We start from the raw sequence: 26,799 nt of genomic DNA on the forward strand, positions 1-26,799 counted from the left end.
TGTTTGTGTTGGAGCATTCCTTCAACACTCATCCAGGCAGTTAATAACTCTGTCTTAGCCTTTACTTCCTGCTTGTGCAGAGCCTCAAGGTCAGCCAGAGGTGAAAGTTTAAGGCCATCTCAGGTCTTTTTTGAACACACACAGAACCGTGGGAATTGTTACAACTCTATGCATGTGAGTGGCCTTCTAGACTCCCAGGAATATGCGGGAGCTTTACCATGCCCCTGTGGACATCTCATTCCCCAGATTTTCTCTTTAAGCTTTTTGGTTAGCCTATTATTTGCCCCATTATCCACCCATTCAGGCAGCTGTGATTTTAAACCACAATTGCCTCAATTTTTTTCTAACAAATGCCTCTTCATGATAGGCTATTCTCACTGGGCGAGCTCTAAATCAGTTCTAATGAAGACATCCTGTGAATGGGGGCTTTCAGGGAACCACCAGGTCAAATAATGATAATTTTCTGGAAGTGGGGCTTTGAAGGAGCTCCAGCTCCGTTCTGCCCGCTGCAGTGACTGTCAGGCTGTGTTTTCACTGTGATCGCAGGCTGTGGGTTTTCACGGCTGCATCAGAGATGGTGGGGGGTGAGGAGGGCGGGGAGAGGAGAGGGAGAAAGGCAGGTTAAAGTGCCACAAAGTGTGCTCTTCATATTGAGATTCAGACTTTTTTTTTTAATAAATGCTCCTCAGATTGCTGCAAGTGCTTGGTAATTTCCACAGTTCTGAAAAAGTTGATTTTGACAATTTTGTGCCAGTGTTCTCATCAACTTTATGGAGGAGAGGATTTTCAGAGGTCCTTACTCCACCATCTTTGCTGCTGTCACCCCCAGCTCTGCCTATGACTGTGTGTTGAATGTATAGCGAGGCACTTCAAGAGATCTCAGAGAATCCACACTTTCTTCCTCTAACTGCCTACCAAAGAAATGCATCAGTGGTAGTCAAGATGTAGGTGGATTTTCCTGTTCAAAAATGTCTCAATTTTGCCATTATTGAAGTTTATTGGATCTACTAAAAACAAGGAGACCAAAATCATGATTTTGTGTCCATCTTAAGAAATAGTCTTTGAAACATCAGCAAGCAGATCATGACTAGCATGATTTTTACACTCTCCAGCTGTCCTTTCAAAGAAGGATTGGGTAGGAAATTGGCCACATTTGTAATGTATGCTTTAAGAGGATGTAATCTGTTTTCTTTTATATAACAGGGATTTAAAGTGCAAAATGGCGATTATACCAGATTGGCTTACTTCGTATCCTCACACGCGAAAATTTACATGTTCAAGACCCCATTCTTCACCATGTAGATTATTATATTCAAAGAATGGTTTCCAAAATATGTTCAGACCTTCATCTTCAAGTGAGTATTCATGAGCAAATAATAACATTAACAGTAGATACCACTCATGTATGTTTAATATGTACCAGGCTTGGTTCAAAGGCTTCTTGTGACATTTAATCCTCACAATAATTCTATGAATTAGGTTTGGTTTTTATCTCTGTTTTCTATATAGGAAACCTGAGACATGGATTGATTATGCTATTTGCCGAAAAGTTATGTAGTTATATATATATATATATATATATATATATATATATATTTTTTTTTTTTTTTTTTTTTTTTTTTTTTTTTTTGAGACGGAGTCTTGCTCTGTCACCTGGGCTAGAGTGCTGTGGTGTTAGCCTAGCTCACAGCAACCTCAAATTCCTGGGCTCAAGCTTCTCCTGCCTCAAGCTCCCGAGTAGCTGGGATTACAGGTGCATGCCACCACACCTGGCTAATTTTTCTATTTTTAGTAGAGATGGGACCTCACTCTTGCTCAGGCTGGTCTCGAACTCCTGAGCTCAAGCGATCCTTGCTCCTCAGCCTCCAAGAGTCCTAAGATTACAGGTGTGAGCCACTGTGCCTGGTACCAAGTTACGTAGTTTTTAAGTGGCAGGGTCAGGATTTGAACCCAGGCAGTGCGATTCTAGAATTCATGGACTTAACTACCATGTTAGAGAGCAGCAGTCCCCAACCTTTTTGGTGCCAGGGACCAGTTTTTCCATGGACTAGGGTTGGGGGCAGAGCCGGGGTGCTGTGAGTTGGGGGGGTTGTGGAGCTCAGGCAGTGGTGAACGGCCTGTTTCCTAACATGCCACAGACTGGTACCGGGCCATGGTCCAGGGGTTAAGGACTGCAGTTATAGATTATACTGACTGACTCAGTTTTAAAAATGAAATCAGTAGACTTTATTTTTTTGAGTAGTTTCAGGTTTATAGAAACATTGAGCAGAAAGTGCAGAAAGTTTCCATATACCCCCTCCTTCCCACCACCACTTTCCCCTATTATTAACATATTAGTGTTAATTTGTTAAAATTGATAAACCAATATTGATATATTATTATTACCCAAAGTCTATAGTTTACATTAGGGTGTACTCCTGGTGCATATTCTGAGTTTAGAAAAATGTATAAAATGCATGCATCACTATTATATAGTATATACAGTAGTTTCACAGCCCTAAAAATTCACTGTGTTCTACCTACTCGTCTTTCCCTTCCTCCTACCCCTGGGAACCACTGATCTTTTTATTGTCTCTATAGATTTGTCTTTTCCAGGTGGAATCATTCAGCAGGTAGCCTTTTCAGATTGGCTTCTCTCATTTAATAACATATATTTAAGGTTCCCTCATGTTTCTTCATGGCTCAATTGTTCATTTCTTTATAGTGCTGAATACTATTCTATTGTCTGGATGTACCAGTTTATTTATTGATTCACCTGCTAGATCTTGGTTGCCTCAAGTTTTGGAAGTTTTGAATAAAGCTTCTATAAACATCTGCTTGTGGGTTTTTGTGTGGACATAAGTTTTCAACTCTTTTGGGTGAATACCAAGGAGCGCAATTGCTAGATTTTATGGTGAGAGTATGTTTAGTTTTGTAAGAAACTCAGACCTGATTGCTAAACCCAAGGTCATCTAGATTTTCTTCTAGGTTATCTTCTATGAGTTTTATGGTTTTGAGTTTTACATTTAGGTCTCTGATCCATTTGTTTTTCTTTCTGTGGTTCAGAAAGACTGTGCAACATTTTGAGCTAATTTTTTGTGAAGGGTGTAAGTTCTGTGTGTAGATTAATTTTCTTATGCATGCATGTCTAGTTGTTCTAGCACCATTTGTCGAAAGGATTATCTGTTCTTCATTGTATTGTACTCATTTATTTTTACTGCTGAATAATATTCCACTGTATGCCTTAGCACAGTTTGTTTATCCATTCACCTGTTGAAGGACATCTTAGTTGCTTCCACGTTTTGGCAGTATAAATAAAGTTGCCATAAACATTTATGTACTGGTGTTTTTGTGTGGACATAAGTTTTCTACTCATTTGTATTCCTTACTCAGTTTTAAAAGCAATAAAATTTGACATTATTATTTGCCAAAAGTATATGTCCTTTAATTTCACTCATTAGTTCCTTTATTCATTTGTTCATTTATTCACAAACATTTTCTGAGCTGTCATATGTGACAAGCACTGTAGCAGGTGCTGAGGATAAGAGTTGGATCTGATGGAAGGCTGGCCCTGAAGGAGCTCACGGTCTGAGAGGGAGAGAAGAAATTCCAGTAGAGCGAGGCAAATGCTGTAACAAGCACTTGTACGAAGCTCTGTGCGAGCACAACCTGAGCAATCAGCAGGACCCAGAGGGGCATTATGAAAGAGAAATGTGATTTTTCCTTGTAAATGGGGGAAAATCATTTCTAGTCAGAAGTCACACTGGACACTTGTGCTTACTTATAATTGGCAAGACTGGAATCACATGTCACATGCATCTACTAGGGAGCCTAGGAATATAGACTTTATTTCAGACAGCCATGTATTTACCTGAAACTCAGGGGCCTATTTCTAAGGAAAACAAGGAGAATGGATAGCAGGGGTTAATTTACTAGTTTCTGACATAAAAATATATCATCAAAAATAGATCCATTCCAGTTCAATAGCTTCATGTTAGTTTATTTAACTACTTTTGATAGTACATAGAAGACGAGAGTGAAGTGGGATTACTGGATTAAAGGGCGTTCATACTCTTAAGGCTCTTGACGAGTGCTACCAAATTATCCTTCAGGAAGCGTGTGCTGTACATTCCCACAAATAGTACTTATAAGTGCTCATTTCTAAGTATTCTAGCACTAAATATTATCTTTTAAGATCTTGCCCATTTGATATGTGAAAATAACAGTCCATTGTAAATTTAATTTGCATTTATTCAATAGTAAGGTTGGCCAGGTGCCATGGCTCACACCTGTAATCCCAGCACTTTGGGAGGCTGAGGCAGGAGGATTGCTTGAGCCCAGGAGTTTGAGACCAGCCTGAGCAACATAAGCAAGACCCTTTCTCTACAAAAAATTAAAAAATTAGCCAGGCGTGCTGACTCATGCCTATAGTCCCAGCTACACAGCAGGCTGAGAGGCAGGAGGATCACTTGAGCCCAGGAATTTGAGTTTACAGTGAGCTATGATTGTACCACGGCTCTCTAGCCTGGGCAACAGAGTGAGACCTTGTCTCACAAAAACAAACAAACAAACAAAAAAAGTAAGGTTAACTTTTATTCTTAGTTCGTCAGGTTTATGCCTTTTTTTTTTTTTTTGCTGAGTTGCCTGTTCATATCCTTTGCCCATTTACTTGATGTGGGTTGGTCTTTTTTAGTGATTAGTATGCATTCGCTTTGTATTAAAGATATTAATCCTTCATCTGCCTTATGTGCCACAGATATTTTTGTTCTTTGTCTTTTGCTTTTTATTTCTGTTGATGGTAGTTTTTCAATGCACTGAAGTATTTTTTACTTTTTAAAAATTAAATATGTATGCTTTCCTGCACCACTTTCCTCCACAGAGGGCATCGTCAACAGTTTGGGTGGTCTCTTTTTCATGAATACTCATATGTTGGTAGATATGTACTTGTATAACTCATATATTAAATAAGCAAATTAATAGTAGACATCCTGTTTCCTTTTTAAATGTTTTTATCTTTGTGTTTCAATTTGAATGATTTCTATTGACCTGACTTCATATTCACTAGTTCTTTTTCCTACCATGTACAATCTGCTACTAAGCAAAACAAATGAATTCTTCCCATCTATTTTTCCTATTTATTCTTTTTTTGTGTATATTCATGGGGTACAAGTGCAGTTTTGCTCCATTGATACATTGCATTGTGGTGACGTCAGGGCCTCCGGTGCATCCATCACTGAAGCAACGCACATTGTACCCACCAAGCAACCTCCCATCATTCAGCCCCCCTTCGCTTCTGATATTATATTTTTAATTTCTAGCTTTTTCATGTGCTCTTTAAAAATAGTTTTCATTTCCCTACTGAAATCCCTCATATGTTCAGCATGTTCGCAACTTTTCCCTTTAATCTTTAACTTATTTCTCATTCTAGTTTAAATACTTGATGATTTCTACATTTGCTCTATCTGTGGGTCTTTTTCTGATGACTGTTTTTACTCTTGATTAGGTCACCTTTTCTTCTTCACTTGTTTTGCAATTTTTAAAAGATTTACTGCTACATATTTGTGTAAAAAACAGTAGAGAAATAAGTAAACAATTTTTACCCTCAGAAAAGGAATGTCTCTTTCAGGCTTTTAGCAAGGTGGGATGACTCAGTTTAATCTTTAAGGTGAGCTGCATCTTGACTTTGTTGCAGTTTTATTTATATTTAGGTTACCCCCAGTTTCATATGCTTTCCATTAATAGGTCTTGAGATCTGAGCACTGGTGGGAATCCAGATCTCTATGTTTTACAGCCTAGCAGCCAGCTTGGCATATTATGGGGGGATCTCTCTCTGCGTTTCAGCCCACCTGCCATTTTAGGGGCTTCTTTGAGAGTTCTCTTGGTTCTCTAGCTCTTTCCTTGGCTTTGTGCAGCTCAGGAGACCTCTGTCTACCCTGTGGCCCTGCCTCCAACCTGAAGCAGCCCACTGACGTTCATATGCTTCAGAGGGTTTGCTTTAGTTCTTCTTCCCTGTACTCAGCCTTTGAAAAACAGCTGGACTTGTGTAAAACCGCACATACCTTGGGGCACATCACACAGCTCTCCTGCCGCCTCCAGTCTTTGGTGTGCTGCTTATGTGCACCTGGGGAGGCCCAAGATGAAGGGTCCAGACTTGCTCTGTGACTAAGGCTTCTGGGATTCTAATCTATCTGCCAGTCTACATATGGCTGCTAACTGTTGGGTTGTTTTCTTCTTACCCTTACCCTGATTATAATGAATTTGCATTTTCTAACTGCTCTGCGGGGATGGAAGGAGTTTATGGGTCTTTTCTCTCTGAGGAGTGGCTTGTCATTTCTAGAATTTAGTTTCTTTGCATCCTTAAATCTCTGATGGCTTTTAAAACTGTATATATATTTTAAGCTTATCCTGCATGTTCTCATTGTTAGGGTGACAGTGACAGTCTGTTGTGACTTTCTATATTCTAAACGGATGTGGAAAATTTTGTCAAATTGCCCTCCAGAAAGATTATATCCATTTGTACTCCCACCGGCAGGGTATGCGAGTTTGGTTACTGCTTTCACTTTCAATCTCAGAAGCTGCAGTAGGCACATGAAATAAAGTTTTCATTCAAATAATTTAAAATAGTTTTAAATCAATATTTTCTGATTCTTTTATATTACTACTATTGATTGCAAAGATAGGGCTTCTCGGAAAGCAACTAAAAATATATATATGAAAAGTCTGAGAAAAGATTTTAAGAGGGGGGCATACGTTAACAAGAGGGAGCCCCTGATGACATGGGGGCAGGAGGCTGGTTTTCAGGCTGGTGGGCAGAGGAAGAGAGAGTGCTCACCAGCTGATGTTGAATCATGCAGCTCCTCTGTGTGGATCAGCTGCTTCAGAGAGTCTAAGTGGCAGTCGGAAATGGAAGGGAAGCCTGGAGCGCCTCCTGCATTTCTGAGCATCCTTGTAACTCTGGTGGGAGGTTCAAGTTCCTTCTTCTCCTTTAAGGCTCTATGCTCAGTCCTCTTCTCCCTGTCTGCCCTCTCTGTAGGTGAGTCATCTGGCTCCATGTCCCAAGATACCATCTGTAACCAAAACGATAGCTCCATTCTGACTTACTCCCTAAGCTCCTGATGGTATATCCAGTTGCCTCGCTGACCTTTCTGCTTGCACCTCATCCAACGGGCGTCTCAGATGTGAACTGGCCAGGCAGACCTCTTGACTCTCCAATGTTCTCCATCTCAGTCAAAGGCACTGTCATTTATCTAGTTCCTCAAGTCCAGCACCAAGGAATTATCCTTGATTTCTCTTTTCCTTTTAACACCCGCCCCAGCCAGTCCATCAGCAAGATCCTGTCAGTCACAGAACTGACAGATCTTGTCTCCCATCTGTCTGCTTTTTCCCACATTCAGGGCTACCACCTGGCTCAAGCCACAATCATCTCTTCTTGGAATGGCCTCCTCTCTGGTCTTCCGTCTTCAATTCTTGCCCCTATAATCCACTCTCTACATGGCAGCCAGAGTGACAGGCACCGTGTTAACTAACGTCACTTGCCTGCTTAAACTCTCCTGAGCCTTCCCAGGGCGCTTTGGGGAAAAGGCCAGCACTTTCCTTGGGTGCGGGAAGCGCAGGGAAGCTGGCCCTCCCCTCCTGGGGCTGGCTCTTACTGCTCTCTATCCCGCTTGCTACATGCCACACTCTGTCACTCTGGCCTGTTTGCTTTCCTGGACATATCAAGCTCATCCTTGCTTAGGGGCTCTTTACTAGTTGCTATGGTTTCCCTGTTGAGGACATTCTTATTTCAGCATCATGACCGGCTGGCTCATTTTTATCATTCTGGTTTCAGCTTGTAAAACTACTTGGAGAGGACTGTCCTGACCACCCCTCTGAAATGGCTCCCTGGCCACGCGATACCTCATTGTTCTGTCTTTCCATCTTCGCTGCGCTTGTCACTCTGTACCATGCCTTATAATTTACTTATTATTGGTTTCTTGTCTGTCTTCTCACCTCCAGATTGTAAGTTGTACCTGTCTTATTCACTGCAGTACCCTCGGGGCTGAGAGCAGTGGTTGAAATATGATAGGTGCTCAGTCAATATTTTTTGAATGAATGAATTCCACTTCTTTAAAAGCCAGTGTTTTGCAGGCTGCCGCCTTCTCTTCCCGCTAGGCACGCTTCCCCGTGGCTCCATGCTGTTGGTTCCCACGCTGGCATCTCCATCACAGGCTCTCAGATCTCTAGACTATGTATTCGGCTTTCAAGTGGACATCCTGCTTGGACATCCCAAACTGAACTCATTAGCTTTCCCATAAGCTTTTTTCTCTTCTGCTCCAGGTATCTATTGCTGTGTACAAACAATCCCAAACATAGTGGCTCAAAATAGCAACAATCATTTATTTTCCTCATAGATATGCAATTTGGGTAGGTGTCAGGGACAGCTTTTCTTTGCTCCATGCAGTTCAGCTGGGAAGGTGCAGAGGCTGGGCTGACTTCATGACAGGGGCTGGAGTCCTCTACAGAGGACTGGATTACTCCAATGGCCAGTAGTTGATGCTGGCTGTTGGCTGGAACCTTGGTTGGGGCTGTTACCCAGAGCTCTTACATGTGGCCTCTCCATGTGGCTTCTTGGCTTCCTCACAGCCAAGTGGTGATGGGGTGTGAGAGTCTAGAGAGGACTGGGCAGAAGCTATAGCACCTTGCGTGACCTCATGTTGGAGACCACACAGTCAATTTTGGAATCACGTATGTCATGTGTCATATTGACATATGTCCAATCTGTGGTAGTCACGGGCCCACCCAGATTCAAGGGGGGGGAACATATGCCTACTTTTGGGGGCAGGAGCATTGACATGACATTGTGCTGGGAGATCTCACTGTGGCTCTCTTGGCAAATACCTTCTGCTACATCTTCTCTTTTCCCTTTCTCAGGGAAGGGTGCTGCCTCCTGCCCAGCCACCTGCCAGATATGGACACTGCATCTTCTTTCCCTCCCTCACCTGGCCTCAGAAGAGTCTGTAGACTCCACCTTCTTAACCTTTCTTTTATTCACCCCTGTTTTTCACTCTATGACCAACACATTAGCGTAGACCCCTGTGAATACTTGCCTGGGCAGCTGTAATTACCCAATGTGTCTCCATCCCATCACTCTCCTTTCCTTTCTGCTGCTCGTCCACTGATAGCACAGGGAGGGTAAGGATGAAAATTGGGTTATGTTGTTTTCTTGGTGAAAACCCCACGTGAAGTCCCACAACCAGAGCACAAAGCCCAAGGACAGGACCATTGCGACTGGGCTCCTGCTGACTTTTCCCATCACATCTCTTGGCCAGCACCTCCTGTGCTCCTCTCCTCCTCCTCTTCCCCGTGCCTGGCTGGCTGAGCTCCACAGCCCTCCCCCAAGCACCCCTCCTCCAGCTCTGCGCCTGGCCCTCAGGAACACTACGTTGCTTTCCACTGAGAAGCCTTTCCTGAGACCTTTCCTCCTGTCACCCCAAACCAACCAGCTCTTCTCTGGGTCTCCAGTAGTCTCCAGTGCTCCATGCAGACACCGAATGCCTGTCCCCACACCTCATTGCTGTGTCCCAGTTATATACTCACCTCCCTCCAGGAAGCATCCCCAGCCCCTGGCACAGGCCAGTATGTGCTCGGTCCTCAGTGGGTGTCAGGAGAGGCAAGAATTGATGACAGCCAGCACAGCCCCTGGGCGAGAGTGAAGTCCCAAGACCTGCCACTCTGCAGCTTGTGAGCTTAGGGCCTGTGGCAGGTCACCATAGCAGTGTGAGAGTGGGGGCTCTGACATGTTCTCTCTTGTGCCACCTCAAGCAGAAGGGAGCTCAGGGCATCCCATAGCTGTGAAGAAATCCCTGACTGCCCTCTGGGTGGCTTCAAGTTGGCACATTGAGGTCCTGTCCTTTGAGTCTCTCATCAGCCCAGGCCACCCCAAGACCAAGGCTATCACTGTCCTCCGGCTGGAAATGTGCGGTAGCTTGGTAAGAAATTCTCATTCGTAGGGAAGGAACTGCAGTCATCCCTGTCTAGCTACTGTTTGTAAATAATACTATAAAAGGTGAGGCAATGTTAAAACCATTTAACATCTATCCAGAATTTCCTATGTAAGAAAGAGCTACTAAGTAAACTATGGTTACCAAGCCCTTGCAATCTCATAAATAAATATGAGAGATTTATCAAACTACCATTATTCTTGGTGTCTTCTTTTCCTAGCAGGTTATGAAACATCAAAGTGATCAATCACGTCATCACGTGTATGATCCTGAGTGGTAGCATGAGTTGGTTTGTAGTTACCATATTTACTTAGGTTATTTCCTACCTATTGTCCCCACAGTGGTTTTCATCTTGGACAGAGGGGAGGGAGGCCTGTGGTGTATCACCTCTCCTTTGGTGACTCGGGGCCTGGGACCTAAAACACGAGTCAAGACATTATTCCTTTCCTCCTAGGAAATTCAAACCCCCAAAGGTTATTTAGCCCACTGTGAACATTCCTTTATTACCTTTTAGTGTCTAGACTATTCTCATTTCTTCCTCGTCTTTGAATGGGACATGATCTGGATTTAAGAATTGCATGTTTTTCCCTCAAAAATTGGCAAGGAGATGAAAATTAAATATATTTTAAGGATTTATTTGAGTGATATGAATTCTTAACTAAATTTTCTTCCATGTTTGTCACTGTGGTGACCTATGTCCTCTATAGGGAAGATTATATTTCCCTTGTTTTTCTTCCCCCTGATGTCATTACTAATATTTTATATTGACTAAATTTCAGATTTTTCATTTCAGGTTATCTAATGATTAGACATGTAAACTTAGATGTAGTAGAAGAAATACTATTTTAGAAGTTTATTTGATTCTATTAAACAGTGGAACATTTTTTGTTTAGTATCTTAGCTTTAAATGTATTTAATAAATAGCTCTATCTCTTTTATAGACACAGCTGTTGCAAATCCAATACTGTCCTTCTTAGATGTTAAACGGATTTTATTTGAAAAAATTACTGCTAAAGGGGATGAGTTGAAAAAAGCCTTTCAGCTGCTTGATCCTGGTCAGACCTTGACTGTGTCAAAAAATGAACTACGAAGAACTATCACAACCTTCCTGATGCCTCTCACGAGAGAACAGTTTCAAGACGTGTTGGCTCAGGTATGGTATGTTGTACTCAGAATAATTCAATTGGAGAAAAGCTGAAGCAGATCGGAGGAGTATGTCACCTATTCTGGCTTTATCCCTTGCTGTCACAAATGAACAGTAGAAGTTTTGCTTGTTCTTCAAAATTCACTTAATTAAGGCCAATTTAAATGATCACAATCAATGATTATTTGGTTATATTTTACACATAGTGCTGCTGCAGCCGATTTATTTTAGGTTTTTTTTGAGGTTCCACATAAATGTATTTGGTCAACTTATATTTTGGAGCTTAGTATGTTGGTATTTGTTCTTGCATTAAATGGTTATTGAGCATCTACTATATGCTGGACCCAGTGCTAGACACTAAGGGTGCCCTTGAGGAGCTCCCGGCCCAGCGAGGTATTTATGGAGTGTTGGCAAGTGCTGGGACAGGGGTCACTACAGGGTGGTTTGAGAGTTAGATGAGGGAGAGGGAGAATTTCTGAAAACCAGGGGTGGTAGTCCAGGAAGGCTTTTTGGTGTAGGGGGTATTTACATAGTTTTAACTGAGGGGTGGGTATTAACCAGATGAGAGAGGAAGGAAAGGCCATCACAGGCTGAGGGGATAGCCTCTGTGAAAGCTTGGGGGCCTGCCTCAACCTGCCATGCTCATTCAGGGGACTGGGCAGAGTCATTCATATCTGCAATGAAGGGATATGGCTGGGGGTGGGGGGCAATCGGGAAAGTACTTTGTTTGACCTTTGTCCTGGAAGCTCTAGGGAGCCAGTGAAGGGTGCGCAGCAGGGGGTGGTGCAGTTACTTTGGGAGGGATATGTAGGGCGAGGGCACTTGGGCCACCTAGTGGTGTATCATACCAGGGGGACATAAAGAGTGAAAGTTTGTGGTCCGTGCCCTCAGGGCCCTTAAAAAAGGAATACAAAATGCAGTAGGAATTAAACAGTCTCAAAATAAGTCTGTAATGATCAATATAGTAATCATAAGAGTGGAAAAGTTGTGCTGGAATATCATTAGTATTCCTTTCGACCCAATAACGGAATTTGTACACACACAAATGCACATGCACTCATGCATGCACACACACAGACAAGTCTAGGTATTTTACTCATTCATTGGTTCTTAATCAGAATCTGGCTTTGTGCTATTTAATAGAATTTGAAAGCCTTTTTAGAGTTTGGTATATACCCCAACCAACCCACTGTGCATATTTTCAACATGGGGGAATTATGTGTCATGAAAACAAGTATCTCAATGAATTTAGGCATTCCTAAATTCCAGTCTTGATCTCAGGTACTGACTCTCATTTCTTTCACTGTTTTTTTTTTTTTTTTTAACATGTGCGGTTCTATTTGGTGTTGCTTCTTGTGCATACCATGTTGCTATTTCAAGGTTTTCTCTTCCCTTTAATTTTTTCTTTCTTTGAATTTGGCAAGTTTTCAGCTTATTATTTCCTCATATATTTTTTCTGTCCCATTCTCTTCTCTGTTAGACATTTTTATATTGTCCCACTGGCCCCTGAGGCTCTGTTCATTTTTAAAAATCTTTTTTTCTATTATTCAGAGTGGATAATATTTATTGATCTACTTTAAGTTCACTGACTCTTATCTCCATTCTTCTATTAAGCCCATTCAATGAATTTTTTATTTTAGACGTTGTATATGACAGTTCTAGAATTTCCATTTGGTTCTTTTTTATAATTTCTGTTTAACCTGCTTTGATTTCCTGGTTCTTCCTTCAGTTATGAGCATATTTCTTTTAACTCATTGAACATAATTAAAATAGCTGCTTTAAAGTCCTTGTCTATTAATTCTAGCATGTTGGTCATCTCAGAGTTGGCCTGTATTGATTATCTTTTCCACTGGTCTTATTTCCCTAGTTATTCATATTCGAGTATGTTTGGATAATATCACAACCAACAGAAATATCATGTGAACCACATATGTAGCATTTTCTAGTAGCCACATTAAAAAGTAAAAAATAGGTGAACTTAATTTTAATATATTTATTTAATCCAATGTATCCAAAATATTATCTCATTGCAATATGTAATCACTATTAAAATTGTTAATAAGATATTTTACATTCTTTTCTGTGTACTAAATCTTCAAACCTGTTATATATTTCACACAGCAGACTCCAGACACTAAATTTTCATTGGAAATACTTGATTTATATTTTAATTTCATAAAATTTGTAGTTGAAATACTACATTACATTCTCATCTGTTCCAAACATACTTAAAAGTTTTCCAATAGCTGAATCAATATTATTTTTAAAATTTAAATTAATTAACATTAAATAAAGCAAAAAATTTTCAGTTAATAAGTTGTATTGGCCACATTTCAAGTGATCAATAGCCACATGAGGCTTTGGCTGTTTATTAGACAATGCAGTACTAAACATTGTGAATGGTGTATTGTGGGGACTGTGGATTCTGTTATATTCCTCTGAAGACTGTTGATGCTTTTGTTTTGACAGGCAATTTACTTGCAAACACTATCTCACCTGCAGTGTGCAGTAGCTCAGTTCTTTTGTCTTTACCTGGGCCTCTTTGAGTCTGACCTGCACATGCATATTCAGAGGTCAGCTAGAAGTCAAACAGAATTTATACCCAGGAAGTGGGTCTCCTCCTCTGTTTCTCTCCCATGAGAGAATATGTGAGATTCCCCTCACATTTTCTAGTGGCTGTAGTTGCTTTGGGTTTTGTGTGCTAGTCCTTTAGGCTAGAGAGACAGTGGGTTTTATAATGGGGCTCTGTGCTGAGCATGTGGCCTACCCTCAGGACAAAATCCATTAAGAATAGGAAACTCCTTCCGTTCCTGTCCCTTCTTCTAAGTTTTGCCCTCCTCCAAAGTGTCCCTGCTTTTATTTACTTTCCAGAGCCTTTAAATAGTTATTTCTTGTATTTTGACCAGAGTTTATGGTTGTTTTCTGAAGGAAGGGTGGCCTGTTTTGAGCTTTCTCTGCACAACTTCTCTGCTTTATCATTTTTGAAAAGAAATCACAGAGTTACAGAAAAGTTGGAAGTACAGTGCAAAGAGCAATTTTTTTCTAAAACATTTGAGAGTAAGTTGTTCCCTTACCCCTAAATATTTTAATGTATGTTTCCTTTAAACAAGGACACTGTCCTATAGTAACCATAACCCACCCATCAAAATAAAGAAGTTAACATGGACTCATTATTGCCATCTCAGCTCCAAAGTCCAGCCAGGTTTTACCAGTTGTCCCACAAATGTCTTGTAGGATCCAGGTCAGAATCATACATTGCATTTGGTTGTCATATCCCGTTAGTCTGCTTCAGTCTAGAATGGTTTGTTAGTCTGTCCTTGGCTTTCATGACCTTAACACTTTGAAGGTTGCAGACCTGTTATTTTGTGGTGTTTCCTTGAGACTAGACCCAGGCTTGCATCTTTGGCAGAAACATCACTGCAGCAATGCTGTGTTCTTCTCATTGTGTTTGATTAGACGGCACATGATTTCAGCTTATCTCGTTGCTGCTGAGGTTTCCTTTGATCACTTGATTAAGGTGAGATCCGTCAGGCTTTTCCAAGGTATCCACTTTGTAATTAATAAGTATTTTGTGAGAGAAACTTTGAAACCAGTAACTATTCTACTTATCAAACTTTCAATTTATTCATTTATTATTTATATATTAATATTTATAGGAACTCAAGATTTCCTACTAAGTGGGCTATGGGTGTGTTACGTTCATTATTTATTTTGATGTTTGAATTATTCCAGATTTGGCCAGTAGGAACTCCTTCAAGCTGGTTTCTGTATCCTTTTGACAGTCCCCGTCATTCTTTGAACATTTCTTTGCTTTACTCTCCAGAGCCTTTAAATAGAAGATATTCCAAACTTATCTGTACTTTGCTTGCTTTGGTCCTGGAATTGTCTATTTTCCAAAGAGTTCTGGTTCCTTTGAATGGAAGAAGATAACTGAGAAGCCAGGCCGTGGGCGCTAGGACTGCTGGTGTGGTTGGGAGGTCCCTGCCCCCAGGCCCTCTCAGCGAGCAGTGCTCTAGGGGGTACGTTTTTTTCATACACATGTGTATGTACATTTATGTCTACATTTATTCTGTCTCGATTTCTCTGTTCATATTAAAAACCAAGAGTTCATACCAATACCACCAATTCTAACTCAACATTCCAGAGATCATTCTGGTTTCTCCCTTTCCATGGTTGTAACTGCCTTCCCATTGAATGAGGAACTTGATTCCCATTAGGCTTAGATTTACTTATTTGCTCAATCTCCCTGTATGTGACCTAACTCATACCCAGCCTTTCTTCTCCCAGTGTGGGTGCCCTCTCCCCCATGTGGGCTCTGACCCACGATCATGCCATTTTCACCCCACATCCCCACACCAAGGCTCCCCCAACACTGCAGACACGACTTTTCTCTGCCCCATCTGATGACTTTAGGACTGAATTGTTAGGGCAGTAGGGAAGGCGGAAGGAAGGCAAAGAGCTTTTCTCTTCCTTTTAAAAAAATGTTTCTCCTTTACTCACTTCTAGAATAGGGAATAAACAGTACATACTGATATTTTCATATTACCTTTTATTGCTATCTACATTTGTAATAGCAGCTTTATTAAAATATAATTTACAAATCATAAAATTCACCCTTTTAACATGTATAAATTGATGTTTTTCGTATATTCACAGAGTTTTGCAATCATCACCACTATCTAATTCAAGACCATTTTCATCTTTCCAGAAAGTAACCTATACTCATTAGCAGTCACTCCCCATTTCTCCTGCTGGTACCTGGAAACCACAAGTCTACTTTCTGTCAGTATAGATTTGTCACTATAGATTCTGGACATTTCATATAAAATGAATCATATAATACATGATCTTTTGTGTCTGGCTTCTTTCATTTAGCATGTTTTCAAGGTTCACCCATGTTAGCATAAATGAGTACTTCATTCTTTTTTATGGTTGAATAATAGTCCATTGTATGGATAGGCCACATTTTGCTTATATTTTCATCAGTTGATGGATCTTTGAATTGTTTTCACTTTTTGACTTTTGTGACTAATGCTGCTATGAACATTCATGAACAAGTTTTTTCTGTGGACATATGTTTTTAGTTCTCTTGGGTACATACCTGGGAGTGGAATTGCTGTGTCATATGGTAATGTTCTCTTGCTGTTAAAGAACATTTGTCCTTGTAAACATTGCATCAGTTTCCTCATAAGCTCAATCTAGCTGGTGATACTTTATACCAAATGGAGAGTTAAAATATTATTTCCTGCTATGTGTGCTTATAGTCATGATCTAATGTTAATTTAAAATTTTGACAGTCTTCCCAAGCTAATCAGCTATGCAGGAAGAGGAAAAGTACAGAAAATATGAAATGTGTATCTGTTTTTAAAAGCTACATCTGTTTTTAAAAGAAATCACTGAGAACTGTAGAACTTCAAAGACTTTTTAGAAAACAGGTCTTGGTAGTCTACCCTTAAATAATCAGCATGTTTTTCTGGAACCTTGAGCTCCTGTGATGCATATGTCAATCATGAAGGCTGGAGTGTGGCGAATTTACAGGAGGCCAAGGTCATTGGGAATGAAGGGCAGGGCTTCCTTTCTCCATTCATGGATTTCACAGTGTCTGTGACTTTTCTAGATCTTAATGACTAATCTATGTGGTGATTCAACGTTTCTTTTTTAGTGGTTAATGTGAGCCTAACTGGGCACTTAATACAAACAGTAAAAGATTTCATTGGAATTTCCCCTTAAAAATTAGAAAAGAATTTTTCAGTTATAGTCTTCATTTACTTTAGCTTTAATTTTATTTGAAGAATTGTGCCAGGAAATGTTTGAATGTCAGTGTTTTAATAATTTATCAGCAAAGGAAGAATGAGGAGGCTTTGCTTATAATCTGCCCTATACTAGAGTAATGCAAATTTTGTGGTTTATTTAAAAATGTGGCCTCAATCTCTGAATTTTTTTTTAAGAGACAGAGTCTTGTTCTGTCACCCAGGCTGGAATGCAGTGGCACCACCCCAGCTCACTGTAACCTTGAACTCTTGGGCTCAAGCGATCCTCCCGCCTCAGCCTTCTGAGTAGCTGGGACCACAGGAGCGCATCGCCAAACCCAGCTAATTTTCTTAGTTTTTGTATAAATGGGGTCTTGCTATGTTGTTCAGGCTGGTCTTGAACCCCTTGCCTCAAGTGGTCCTCCTGTCCCGGCCTTCCAAAGTGCTGGGAGTACAGACCTGAGTTACTGCACCTGTCTAGTCTCTGAATGTTAATATAGACTATTTTTAAAGGAGTCAACTTGGTAAATAGATTCCAGAGAAGGAAAACAATTCTGTTCTGGTCCCAGTGGTTGTGCCAGTTTGGAGAAAAAGTCTTCTTTCAAGATACTTATTAATGTGATGGATACTGATTTAAAAAAGACCCTCTCCCAGCCCTCGTCTAAGAATTGACTTTCATCAATTTATCCATGTATGGTTTTGATTCTTACACATTTTTGCCAGAATCACAAATACTGAAAAGGCACGTACTGAGAAGAGCCTCTCATTTTAGATTAGATTCTTTAGTTGTCTAAAGGGGCTTAGCTTTGGAGACCAATCATTGAAAGAATTTCTCTACTACTTAGAACTTGTGTTCGACCATAGATAATAATATAAAATGTGATGAAAACTTGAATCATTTGATGGACTTTTTTTCTTTATAGGCAGGGTGGTTAGTGTAGTGGGATGAACTTATGCTCTGGATTCACAGAGATTTCTGGCACTTAATGGCAGTGCCATGCAGGAAGGTCAGACCTCTGCTCTGTGAAATGTAGAAAATGATACCACCCCGAAGGTGGTTCGGGGACTGCTCATGTAAAGCATGAGAGTAGTCCTGTGCCCATTTATTATGAGCTCTGTAGATGTAAGTTTCTTCCTGTCCTCATTTACTCTTACCATTACCAAAACCATGAGGGTACTACTCAATGTCCTTCTTCTGCAACATTAGAGAAACTTTGAAGTGTTTACCCAAAATTATATCTACTAAAAAAATGTACTATCAGAAGGCTGGGTGTGGTGGCTCACATCTGTAATCCTAGCACTTTGGGAGGCTGAGGCAGGAGGATTCCTTCAGCCTAGGAGTTTGACGTTGCAGTGAGCTATGGTCGTGCCATTGCACTCTAGCCAGGGCAACAGAATGAGACTCTGTCTCAAAAAAAAAAAAAGAAAGAAAGAAATAGAAGTCATGCGTATCCTTTCCAGGACAAGGCTCTACAAAGGCCTACCTTGTGAGCCCTGAGCCACTGCCCCCAGTCTCGTTTCCTAGTCATACATATTTTAAACAGTAAAGAGAAATTTATCCTTTGGGGGAGACTGAGAGAACCATGCTTGGCTTTAAGGCCAGCATTTTTAGGGCTAAGTAAATAACAGACTTGATTGTGTAGACTTGGGAGCTAGTCAACTGCATGGGAAATTGTAGTTTGTATATTTGCATGAAGTCTAATGAAATATTTTATAATGAGGATATATTTATTTTATGTTTATTTAAATTTTAGATTCATAATACTTTTTTGAAATAATTATTTTGATTTTAAAAAGTTTAACATTTTATTTAAAAATAATTGCAAACTTCCAGAAAATTTGCAAGAATAAGAATAGTAAAATAGCACCCATTTGGTACAAATAATACTGATATACTCTTGTACTCAGATTTATCTATGGTGAACATTTTATTTACCGTATTTGCTTCTCCTGTGATCTGTCATTATCTATGTGTGTGAGAGAGAGTATGTGTGTATATGTGTATGCAAACGACATACATAATGTGTATAATATTTTTTTAAAAAAGCACTTGAAGTTGCTTATATCATGGTTGTTTACCCCTAAATACCTCAGTGTATATTTCCTGAGAATAGGAACTATTCTTTTACATAATCACAGCACAGTTATCAACTTCAGTAAATTAAACATTGAAATAGTACTTTATTTAATCGACAGTCTGTGCTGACCCACTTGACCCAATAGTGTCGTTCATAGAGTTTCTAATTTAAAAATGACTTTTTCAACCTTAAAACTATATGCATGTACAGAAAGTTCACATGACACTCAGTGCAAAACTGTGCTGTGGCCTCAGCTTCCAATATATATTATACATATAATATTAATATATATTAGAAAATATTTCTGCCAATTTTATTTTATTTTTAGTTAGACTTTAGATTTAGCTACATTTATATGTAGATTATGGATAATTTTGTAGATAACTTGACTTTTATTAATAATTGAGCAGACTAGCATTCTAGGATGCGATTCACACTTGGTTTGCTGAGAATGCACATCAACTCAGGCACCTAGAGTAAGCAGCTATAAATGTTTACTAGAATGCCCATCACATCGATAGGATTCTACATTATATCCTGGAAGCTGTGATTTAGAGACCTACTACACTGTCTATTGCCTGGATCTTAATTCTCTAATGTGTTGTCCTTCTTGTTTGTACGTAGATCCCCCTCACGGGCTCTGGTTCTGTACCATACCATCAATTCCTGTCCAGGTTTGGTGGAATTGACCTAAATGTAAATGTTATAAAGAAGTAAGTGTTTTGTTTGCTCATGTGAAAATGTGAAATTTTAAATGATATATAAGAACTGTGACATAAAGCCATTACAGCTGATCATATCAACAGATATATATGGAAGATGGGTTGGTAGAGCTTATCCATTTAGAATTTAATGGAATTAATCATCACATTTTATTTAGAGAATATTTTAGCATCTATATAGGATATACTTAAGAATAAGATAAATGATTCTGTAACAAAATGTAAATATAGCAAATTAAAGCCAGATAAAAATATTTTACATGCAATATATTTAAATTTGGAAATAATGAATTTTAATCTTTAAAATATTAAGATGCCAAATTTAAAATTGGTTGGTTTTTATACATTTTTAACATTGCTCATTGGAAAGTGATCATGTTTTGGTGGCTAGAAATGAAAAAAAACGATTTTGTATGAGCTCCTCTAGTATTTTGTAGTTTTAGCATAAGCATAGGGCTTGTTTGCTTTATCTGCAACATGAGCAGGTTGGAGTATGACCTTTTATGTCTCAATCAACAGTTCTTTGATTCTAGTGTATGATTTAGGAAATATTGTTTTAGAAAAAAAATTATTTACTCATTACCTGACTCTAAAAATGAATAAGCCTCATTTTCATAGGAGTTATGTAAACAATTACATATAAGAATTAAATTTGATCCTGAAATATTAGCAAATTCTGATGTTATAGCTTTTGTGATTGAATCTATCACCGATGCAACTTAGGTATAAGAATCAGTGCAGCAGGGGGAGGGGGAGGGAGGAGTTGATGCTTTGTGGGTATAGAGTTTCAATTTTGCATGATGAAAAAGTTCTAGAGATCTTTTGCACAACAACATGAATATATTAATACGTAACACTACTGACCTATGCACCTAAAAATGGTGAATATGGTAAATTTCATGTTATGTGTTTGTTTTTTAATCACAATTAAAAAATCGCTCCCCCAAGAATGACAAAGTATTATCCCCTCTGTGATCTGGAACTTTTCTGTGTTCTGTTTAGTAAATGCTCAGTAATTGGTGGACTAAAATCATTTTTAGGCTCATTCAAAGAATGACTGTTGTTTTGTAGGCTGCATAGTCATGGCCTTGACCTAAAAGACCCTGACTCTTTTGTGGGATAAGGTTGTTGGGTGGACATTAACCTAATATGAATATTCTTTGTTGGAAAAGCTAAACAATTGGTAAAACTGACAGCAGGAGAGCCTTTTTCTCTTATTGTGAAACCTCAGTCTAATTAATTTGAGATGAAAAGATCAGCTGGGTGTGGTGGCTCACACCTGTAATCCTAGCACCTTGGGAGGACGAAGCAGGAGGATCGCATGAGGCCAAGAGTTTGAGACCAGCCTGGGTAACATAGCAAGACCCCATATTTACAAAAAAAAAAAAAAAATTAGCCAGATGTGATGGTGCACATGTAATACTAGTTTCTTGGGAGGCTGAGACAGGAGGATTGTTGGAGTTCAGGATTTTGAGGCTACAGTGAGCTCTTATTGCACCACTGCACTCCAGCCTGGGTGACAGAGTGAGACCCTGTTTCTAAAAAAAAAATAAATCCTGAGTTACTTTTTTAAACATAAAAGGATAAATATTTAAACTAAATTTGAAAGATTTCTGACTTACTCCTGAAGCTGAATTCTCTTTATCATTGGAGACATTGCATTATAGTGAACAGAGACTTCTCTTTCTAGCCATATGGTTAGGCTATATACCACGAACAACATACAACATTTCTACGGAAAACAATTAAAATGCTGGATAAAAGGTAAAATATATGCATACATTTTAATACATTACTGAGCTGGCAGGAAAGCAAGGAATCCTCAGAGGCCTAACATAAGGTGAAAATTGGAATTCAATTAAGGGAGCATTTGATAAAGTCAGGTTTTGCCCTGAGGGTATTAGCCAATCCTGGTGAGTTTGTGTGCTCACTTTTGTTGGCCATTTGGAGTAAAGGAGACAAGAGAAAAGGCCTAGGGGGCCTGCCCAAGGTGGAAGAACCTAATAGAGGACCATTGCATACCAAGTTGGGACACCTACACCCTTATGTAAGGATAAATTACAAATGTAAGCCTGCATCACAGAGGGGCACAACAAGGAAACCTACCTGTTTCAACACTAGTGTTGAGTGAATAGGGGAATAAATTCTAATTATAGGTTGATTTTCATGCAGGTCTGCACCTGAATTAATGCTACCTGTGTGGTCTGAAAAGTCTCAGGCTAGGAACTTACTTAGAAGTAATCCTGGACTGGGTGTGCCCTTCTGTGGAATACTGTATCTTCAACCTGTTCCTTAAAGAATTCCATAGATGAAGTGCTAAGTAACATCAGATCACACCAAAAATTTTAAAAACATATGAAGAGGCAAAAATTGAGGACTGCAAACCAATACATATAAAACCAAGTAGAATTAGATCTCCAAACACTTGAAATATTGGAACCATCAGATATATCATATAAAACTAGTGTTTTAATATGTTTAAAGAAATGAAAGAATAGATAAGTGAAGATTTAAAGAAGTACAAAATAGAATTGCTGGTACTGAAAAATAAAATAATTAAATATATATAAAATTCAGTGGGTGGGTGAAAATAATTGGATTAAACATAGCTGAAAAGAGCATTTGTGGAGTAGAAGACAGAGCTGAAGAAATTTTCCAGAATGCAACACCGAAAGAAAAAGAGATACAAAATATGGAGGACAGATATAAGAGACATGGAAGATAGGAAGAGGAGGCCTAATATACTTCTAATTGGATTTCCAGAAAGATAGCTGTCTTAGTCCATTTTGTGTTGCTATAGCAGAATACCCGAGACTGGGTACTATAATGTATAAGAACAGAAATTTATTTCTCACAGTTCTTGAGGCTGAGAAGTCCAAGACCAAGGTGTTGGCATCTGGTAAGGACCTTTTTACTGTGTCCCCACGTGGGGGAAGGGCAAGGGAGGATGGACTCCCTCCTTCAATCCCCTTTCTAAGGGCCCCTAATGTTGTTCAAGAGGGAGGAACCCTCATGGCCCAATCACCTCTTAAAGGCCTCTTAATATTACCACATTGGCAACACTGAATTTTGGAGGGGCACATTCAAACCATAGCAATATAAGAGAAAGAATAGGGCAGAAATAATATTTGAAAAGATAATGGTTAAGAATCTGAAGCCAAATAAAAAGAAATGCCTATTTAGACATCTAACAGTGAAACTGTAGAATATCAAAATCAGAGAGAAAATATTAAAGGCAATGAGAAAAAAACTGAATTGACTTCAGAGGAGTGACAATTAGACACTAACTTCTCAACAGTGACAGTGGAAGCTATAAGATAAAGAATATCTTCAATGTGCTGAAATAAAATATTTGCCATCCCAGAACTCTATACTATATTTGTAAGAATAAGAGTAAACTTCTTCTGTGGGAGCCCCTGGGACCCTCTCCTCATCTCGCCATAGTATATGCTCATCTACTGACATCAGAGTACTTGGAAAAGGTAGAAACATCTAGCACCTTTGCCTCCTGTGTTCAAACCAGATCTGTTTCAACCAGATCTTGTATAATTTCTTCATATCAACTCATATAAAAACAAGAGGCAGCCTATGCAGTCATTGAAATATCATGTCATTAGACTGGGGCTGAATCTTGGGACACTGACAAAGGTATAGCTCAAATTCCCTAAGTATGTGAGGGTGAGACTTAATATTCTGGTCATGGAACTTCCCTTCTGAAATTATTTGGGGAGGTCACATTTTACACCAGCCAAAAACTTAATGCCATTAATAACACAGAGTGAACACACAGAAGTGGTATGCCATCTCTTCTGCCTGGCTACCTTAGCCTTGCCAGAACTGGTCTGTATAAAAATCACCATATTGAGGAGGTTCCTGACTATCCAATCGTGGTTGATTAAATTGGAAGCAACATGAAGATTAAAATTGTATGACCTAGGATGATGTTTAAAAAGTCTACGCCTCTGAGTGTGTAAGAGTTGGTGTCTTGGTCCGTTTAGATTGCTATAAAGGACATACCTGAGGCTGAGTAATTTATTTAAAAAAGAGTTTTATTTGGCTCACGGTTCTGCAGGCTGTACAAGAAGTGTGGGCCCAGCATCTGCTTCTGGTGAGGGCCCCAGGCTGCTTCTATTCATGGCAGAAGGTGATGAGGAGCTGGCGAAATCACAGGGCAGGACAGGGAGGAAGAGACAGAGGGGAAGGAGGTGCCAAGTTCTTTTCAACTATCAGTTCTAGCAGGAACTAATTCAGTGAGAACACATTCATTCCCATGAGGACCTGAGGAAGGCACCAAGCCATTCATGAGGGATTGGCCCCCATAACCCAAACACCTCCCACCAGGCCCCACCCCCAACACTGGGGATCAAATGTCAATATGAGATTTGAAGGGAACAAATATCCAAATCATGGCAGCTGGTAAGGGCAAAATGTGGGACTGTTGTTGTATCTGGCATAGAGGACCTCGTAGCATCTATGAATAATGGCAGTACCATCATCAGCCCTTCAGAAACTTCCGAGGAATGATTTTACTTGAAATGAGTGAACTGAGCCTTTGGGATTTGCTTCAGACGGACATGTAGGGCATTTCTACATGTAGACGGAAAGAGCCCTCTGCATATTAGATAATCCATGTGGCACTTGGGACAAGGCTATGAAGAGTACAGTCTTTCATGGGTAAGACAGTCAACACCGATCTTAGTAGAAGTTTTGAAAACCTTTCTGAGCACCATACAGTATTCACCACCGAGTTCTGAAGAAATTACTAAAGAACCTGAGAATGGTAGTGAAGCTAAATTCCTTAACAAAGACCATGTGTTGCAGCATTCCTTTGCCAGGGCAGGTATCCCAAATTCAGATGGATAAAGGGCAGAGAAGCCGCAGCACATCAGCTCACGGAGCAGATTCTAGGCAGGCAGAGAAGGAAGGAGAGAAGGCTTTGGGCCAAGAGAAGCAGGATTTGCAGGGGGAAAAGGCTATTTGCTACAAAGAAACAAGTGGCTAAGGAAACTACCAGCAAAGGAACCCATACAGATAAAAAAGAAAAAAAAAAAAGCCTGCTGCATACCGTCTTGAATTTGTGTGCCTCTAAAGATCAACTCAATTTGGACAGCTTATTTTGAATTTTTGAAGATTAGAGATACAATAAAAGCCAGTGAAAAATGTTTAAAAAAATAAAGACTGAGTGTTAAATAAAGTTATTTTCAGACAAAAACTGAGATAATTAATCTCCTGCAGTTCTTGACTAAAAGTTATGCTAGGAGCAAAAGGAGAGTGGTCCCAGATGGAAGGTCTGAGATTTTAGGAATTAAGAGCAAAGAAAGTGACAAAATATGGGTAAATAGAAATGGTTATTGGTTGTATAAAATGGTTACAAAAATTTCTATGAGTTAAATAAAAAGTTTAGAATTAAAATATCAGACAAGAATAAGCTGAGAGTGGATATATGGAATTAAAGTCTGTCTATTAGCTGGCAGGAGGATAAAGGTATCAATGAACTGTGTACATTGAAATGTTAAATATGCACATTGTGATTTTTAGGATAAGTGCTAAAGAATAGAAACAAAGTGTTTAACTTCCAAACATTTGGAAGGAAAAATGAAATGATTCTAAAAAATACTCAATCCGAAAGAAGGTAAGAAAGGAGAGAAAAACCTAGAACAGATAATACAAATTTTTAGACCTATCACCATATGTAGGTTACCACATTAAATGTAAAAGGATGGTGGGTACAGAGGCATTTGATTTTTATTAACTCTTAAATGTATATTATAAACTATGTTTTATATCTATTGAATATATCATTAAACAATAGTAAAATATTACATTTAGCATAGATTAAGACTTGGATTCCTGATCAGGTTCTGTCTTTAACTTGGGCACAGACAGAACTTAACCCCTCTTAGCCTCAGTTTTCTGATGTAAATGAAGTTCATTTCTGCTTAAAACACTCCAGTGGCTTCCCTTTACCCTTAGCTTGAAGTCCAGATCCAGACTCCTTACCGTGGCCCACAGCACCACGGGCCTGGCTGCTGCCTCATCTCTGAACGTAGCCCGCAGCCCTCCTGCTGCCCCTCCAGCTCCAGTCTGGCTGGCCCCCTTCCTGCTGACCCTGGGATGTGCCGAGCTCCTGCCCCCTCACGGCTTCATGCCGGCTGCGTGTTCTCTCTGCTTTGCCTGGAAGGCTTTGTGGCCCCTCAGCTTGTGGCTGTCTATTCCAATCACCATGGTCGGAGAGGCATTTTGTTGTCCACCCCACCCAAAATAGTAATCCCACCCTCCCCTATCTCCCATGTATCCCACAGCTCACCTTTTTTTCTTCATGGCCCCTGTTACTATTTCAACTTACATTACTTATTTGTTGGTTTATTTCCCATCTGTCGCTGTCACCAGTAGGGAGAATGTCTTGCTCCCCACGACAGCCCCAGGCCTGACGTGTAGGAGGCGCTGGCCAGGGCCTGTGAGGTGGAGGAACCCAGTTCTGCCTCTGTCATTCTCCACACACGACCTCAGCCCTCCCAGTCTGTCCCAAAGGAGCTCAGAAGTGAGTTACAGATACACAAATAATGCAAAATAAAAAACAGTTAATAAGAAAAAGCAGATGGATTCAAGGGGATGGTACCAACACACAGTGACCATAAAGTCCTTTACTGAGTAGCCAAAGGTGAGCCCCACAGTGGCCAGAACAAAGTGGAGCGCAGCAGAGGGTTTGGGAGCTGGGTTCGGAGCCAGATCACCTGGGTCTGACCCCAGCGCCCCCACTTCCTCACATGTCACCTTCATCCTCCTCATCTGCTTGTCTGTGAAGTGAGGATGATAAGGTACCTAACCCATAGAGCTGCTGGGAGGTTTCATGAGACCAGGCCTGTTAAGGCTTGGTGTATAGTAAGTGCTCATTAAGTATCAGCTGTAATTACTCAATCCCTACACTACCCCAGGAGGAGTAAATGATGTTATATTTCATTTTACAGATGAGGAAACTAAGACATGGAGAAACTAAGTAATTTGCCCAAGTTCACACTTCTGGCAGATGGTAGCACATATGACATACCTTGCATTTTAAAATAGATTATTCAGAAATCCTTGCAGTTTTGATCTCTGCATGTCTTATGTAAACATTTATTTGGTTAAAACATTTTAACAAAGAAT

The 26,799-nt window shown here is 39.9% G+C and overlaps 1 protein-coding gene across 2 annotated transcripts in view; it reads left to right on the forward strand.

The window, feature by feature from the left end:
- EFCAB6 (EF-hand calcium binding domain 6) overlaps positions 1 to 26,799 on the forward strand; it is a 221,200-nt gene that overhangs the window by 17,455 nt on the left and 176,946 nt on the right. Inside the window, exons 5-7 of one of the 2 annotated variants that reach the window (XM_045554715.1) lie at positions 1,204 to 1,355; positions 10,901 to 11,112; positions 19,556 to 19,644. In XM_045554715.1, coding sequence (XP_045410671.1) covers positions 1,204 to 1,355; positions 10,901 to 11,112; positions 19,556 to 19,644 — 453 coding nt within the window. Of the gene's footprint in view, positions 1 to 1,203; positions 1,356 to 10,900; positions 11,113 to 19,515; positions 19,645 to 26,799 lie in introns of those variants that run through there. The other variant, XR_006735936.1, reaches the window with a different exon arrangement.

The sequence above is a fragment of the Lemur catta genome, chromosome 6 (assembly GCF_020740605.2).
Source record: "Lemur catta isolate mLemCat1 chromosome 6, mLemCat1.pri, whole genome shotgun sequence".
Classification (NCBI taxonomy): Eukaryota; Metazoa; Chordata; class Mammalia; order Primates; family Lemuridae; genus Lemur; species Lemur catta.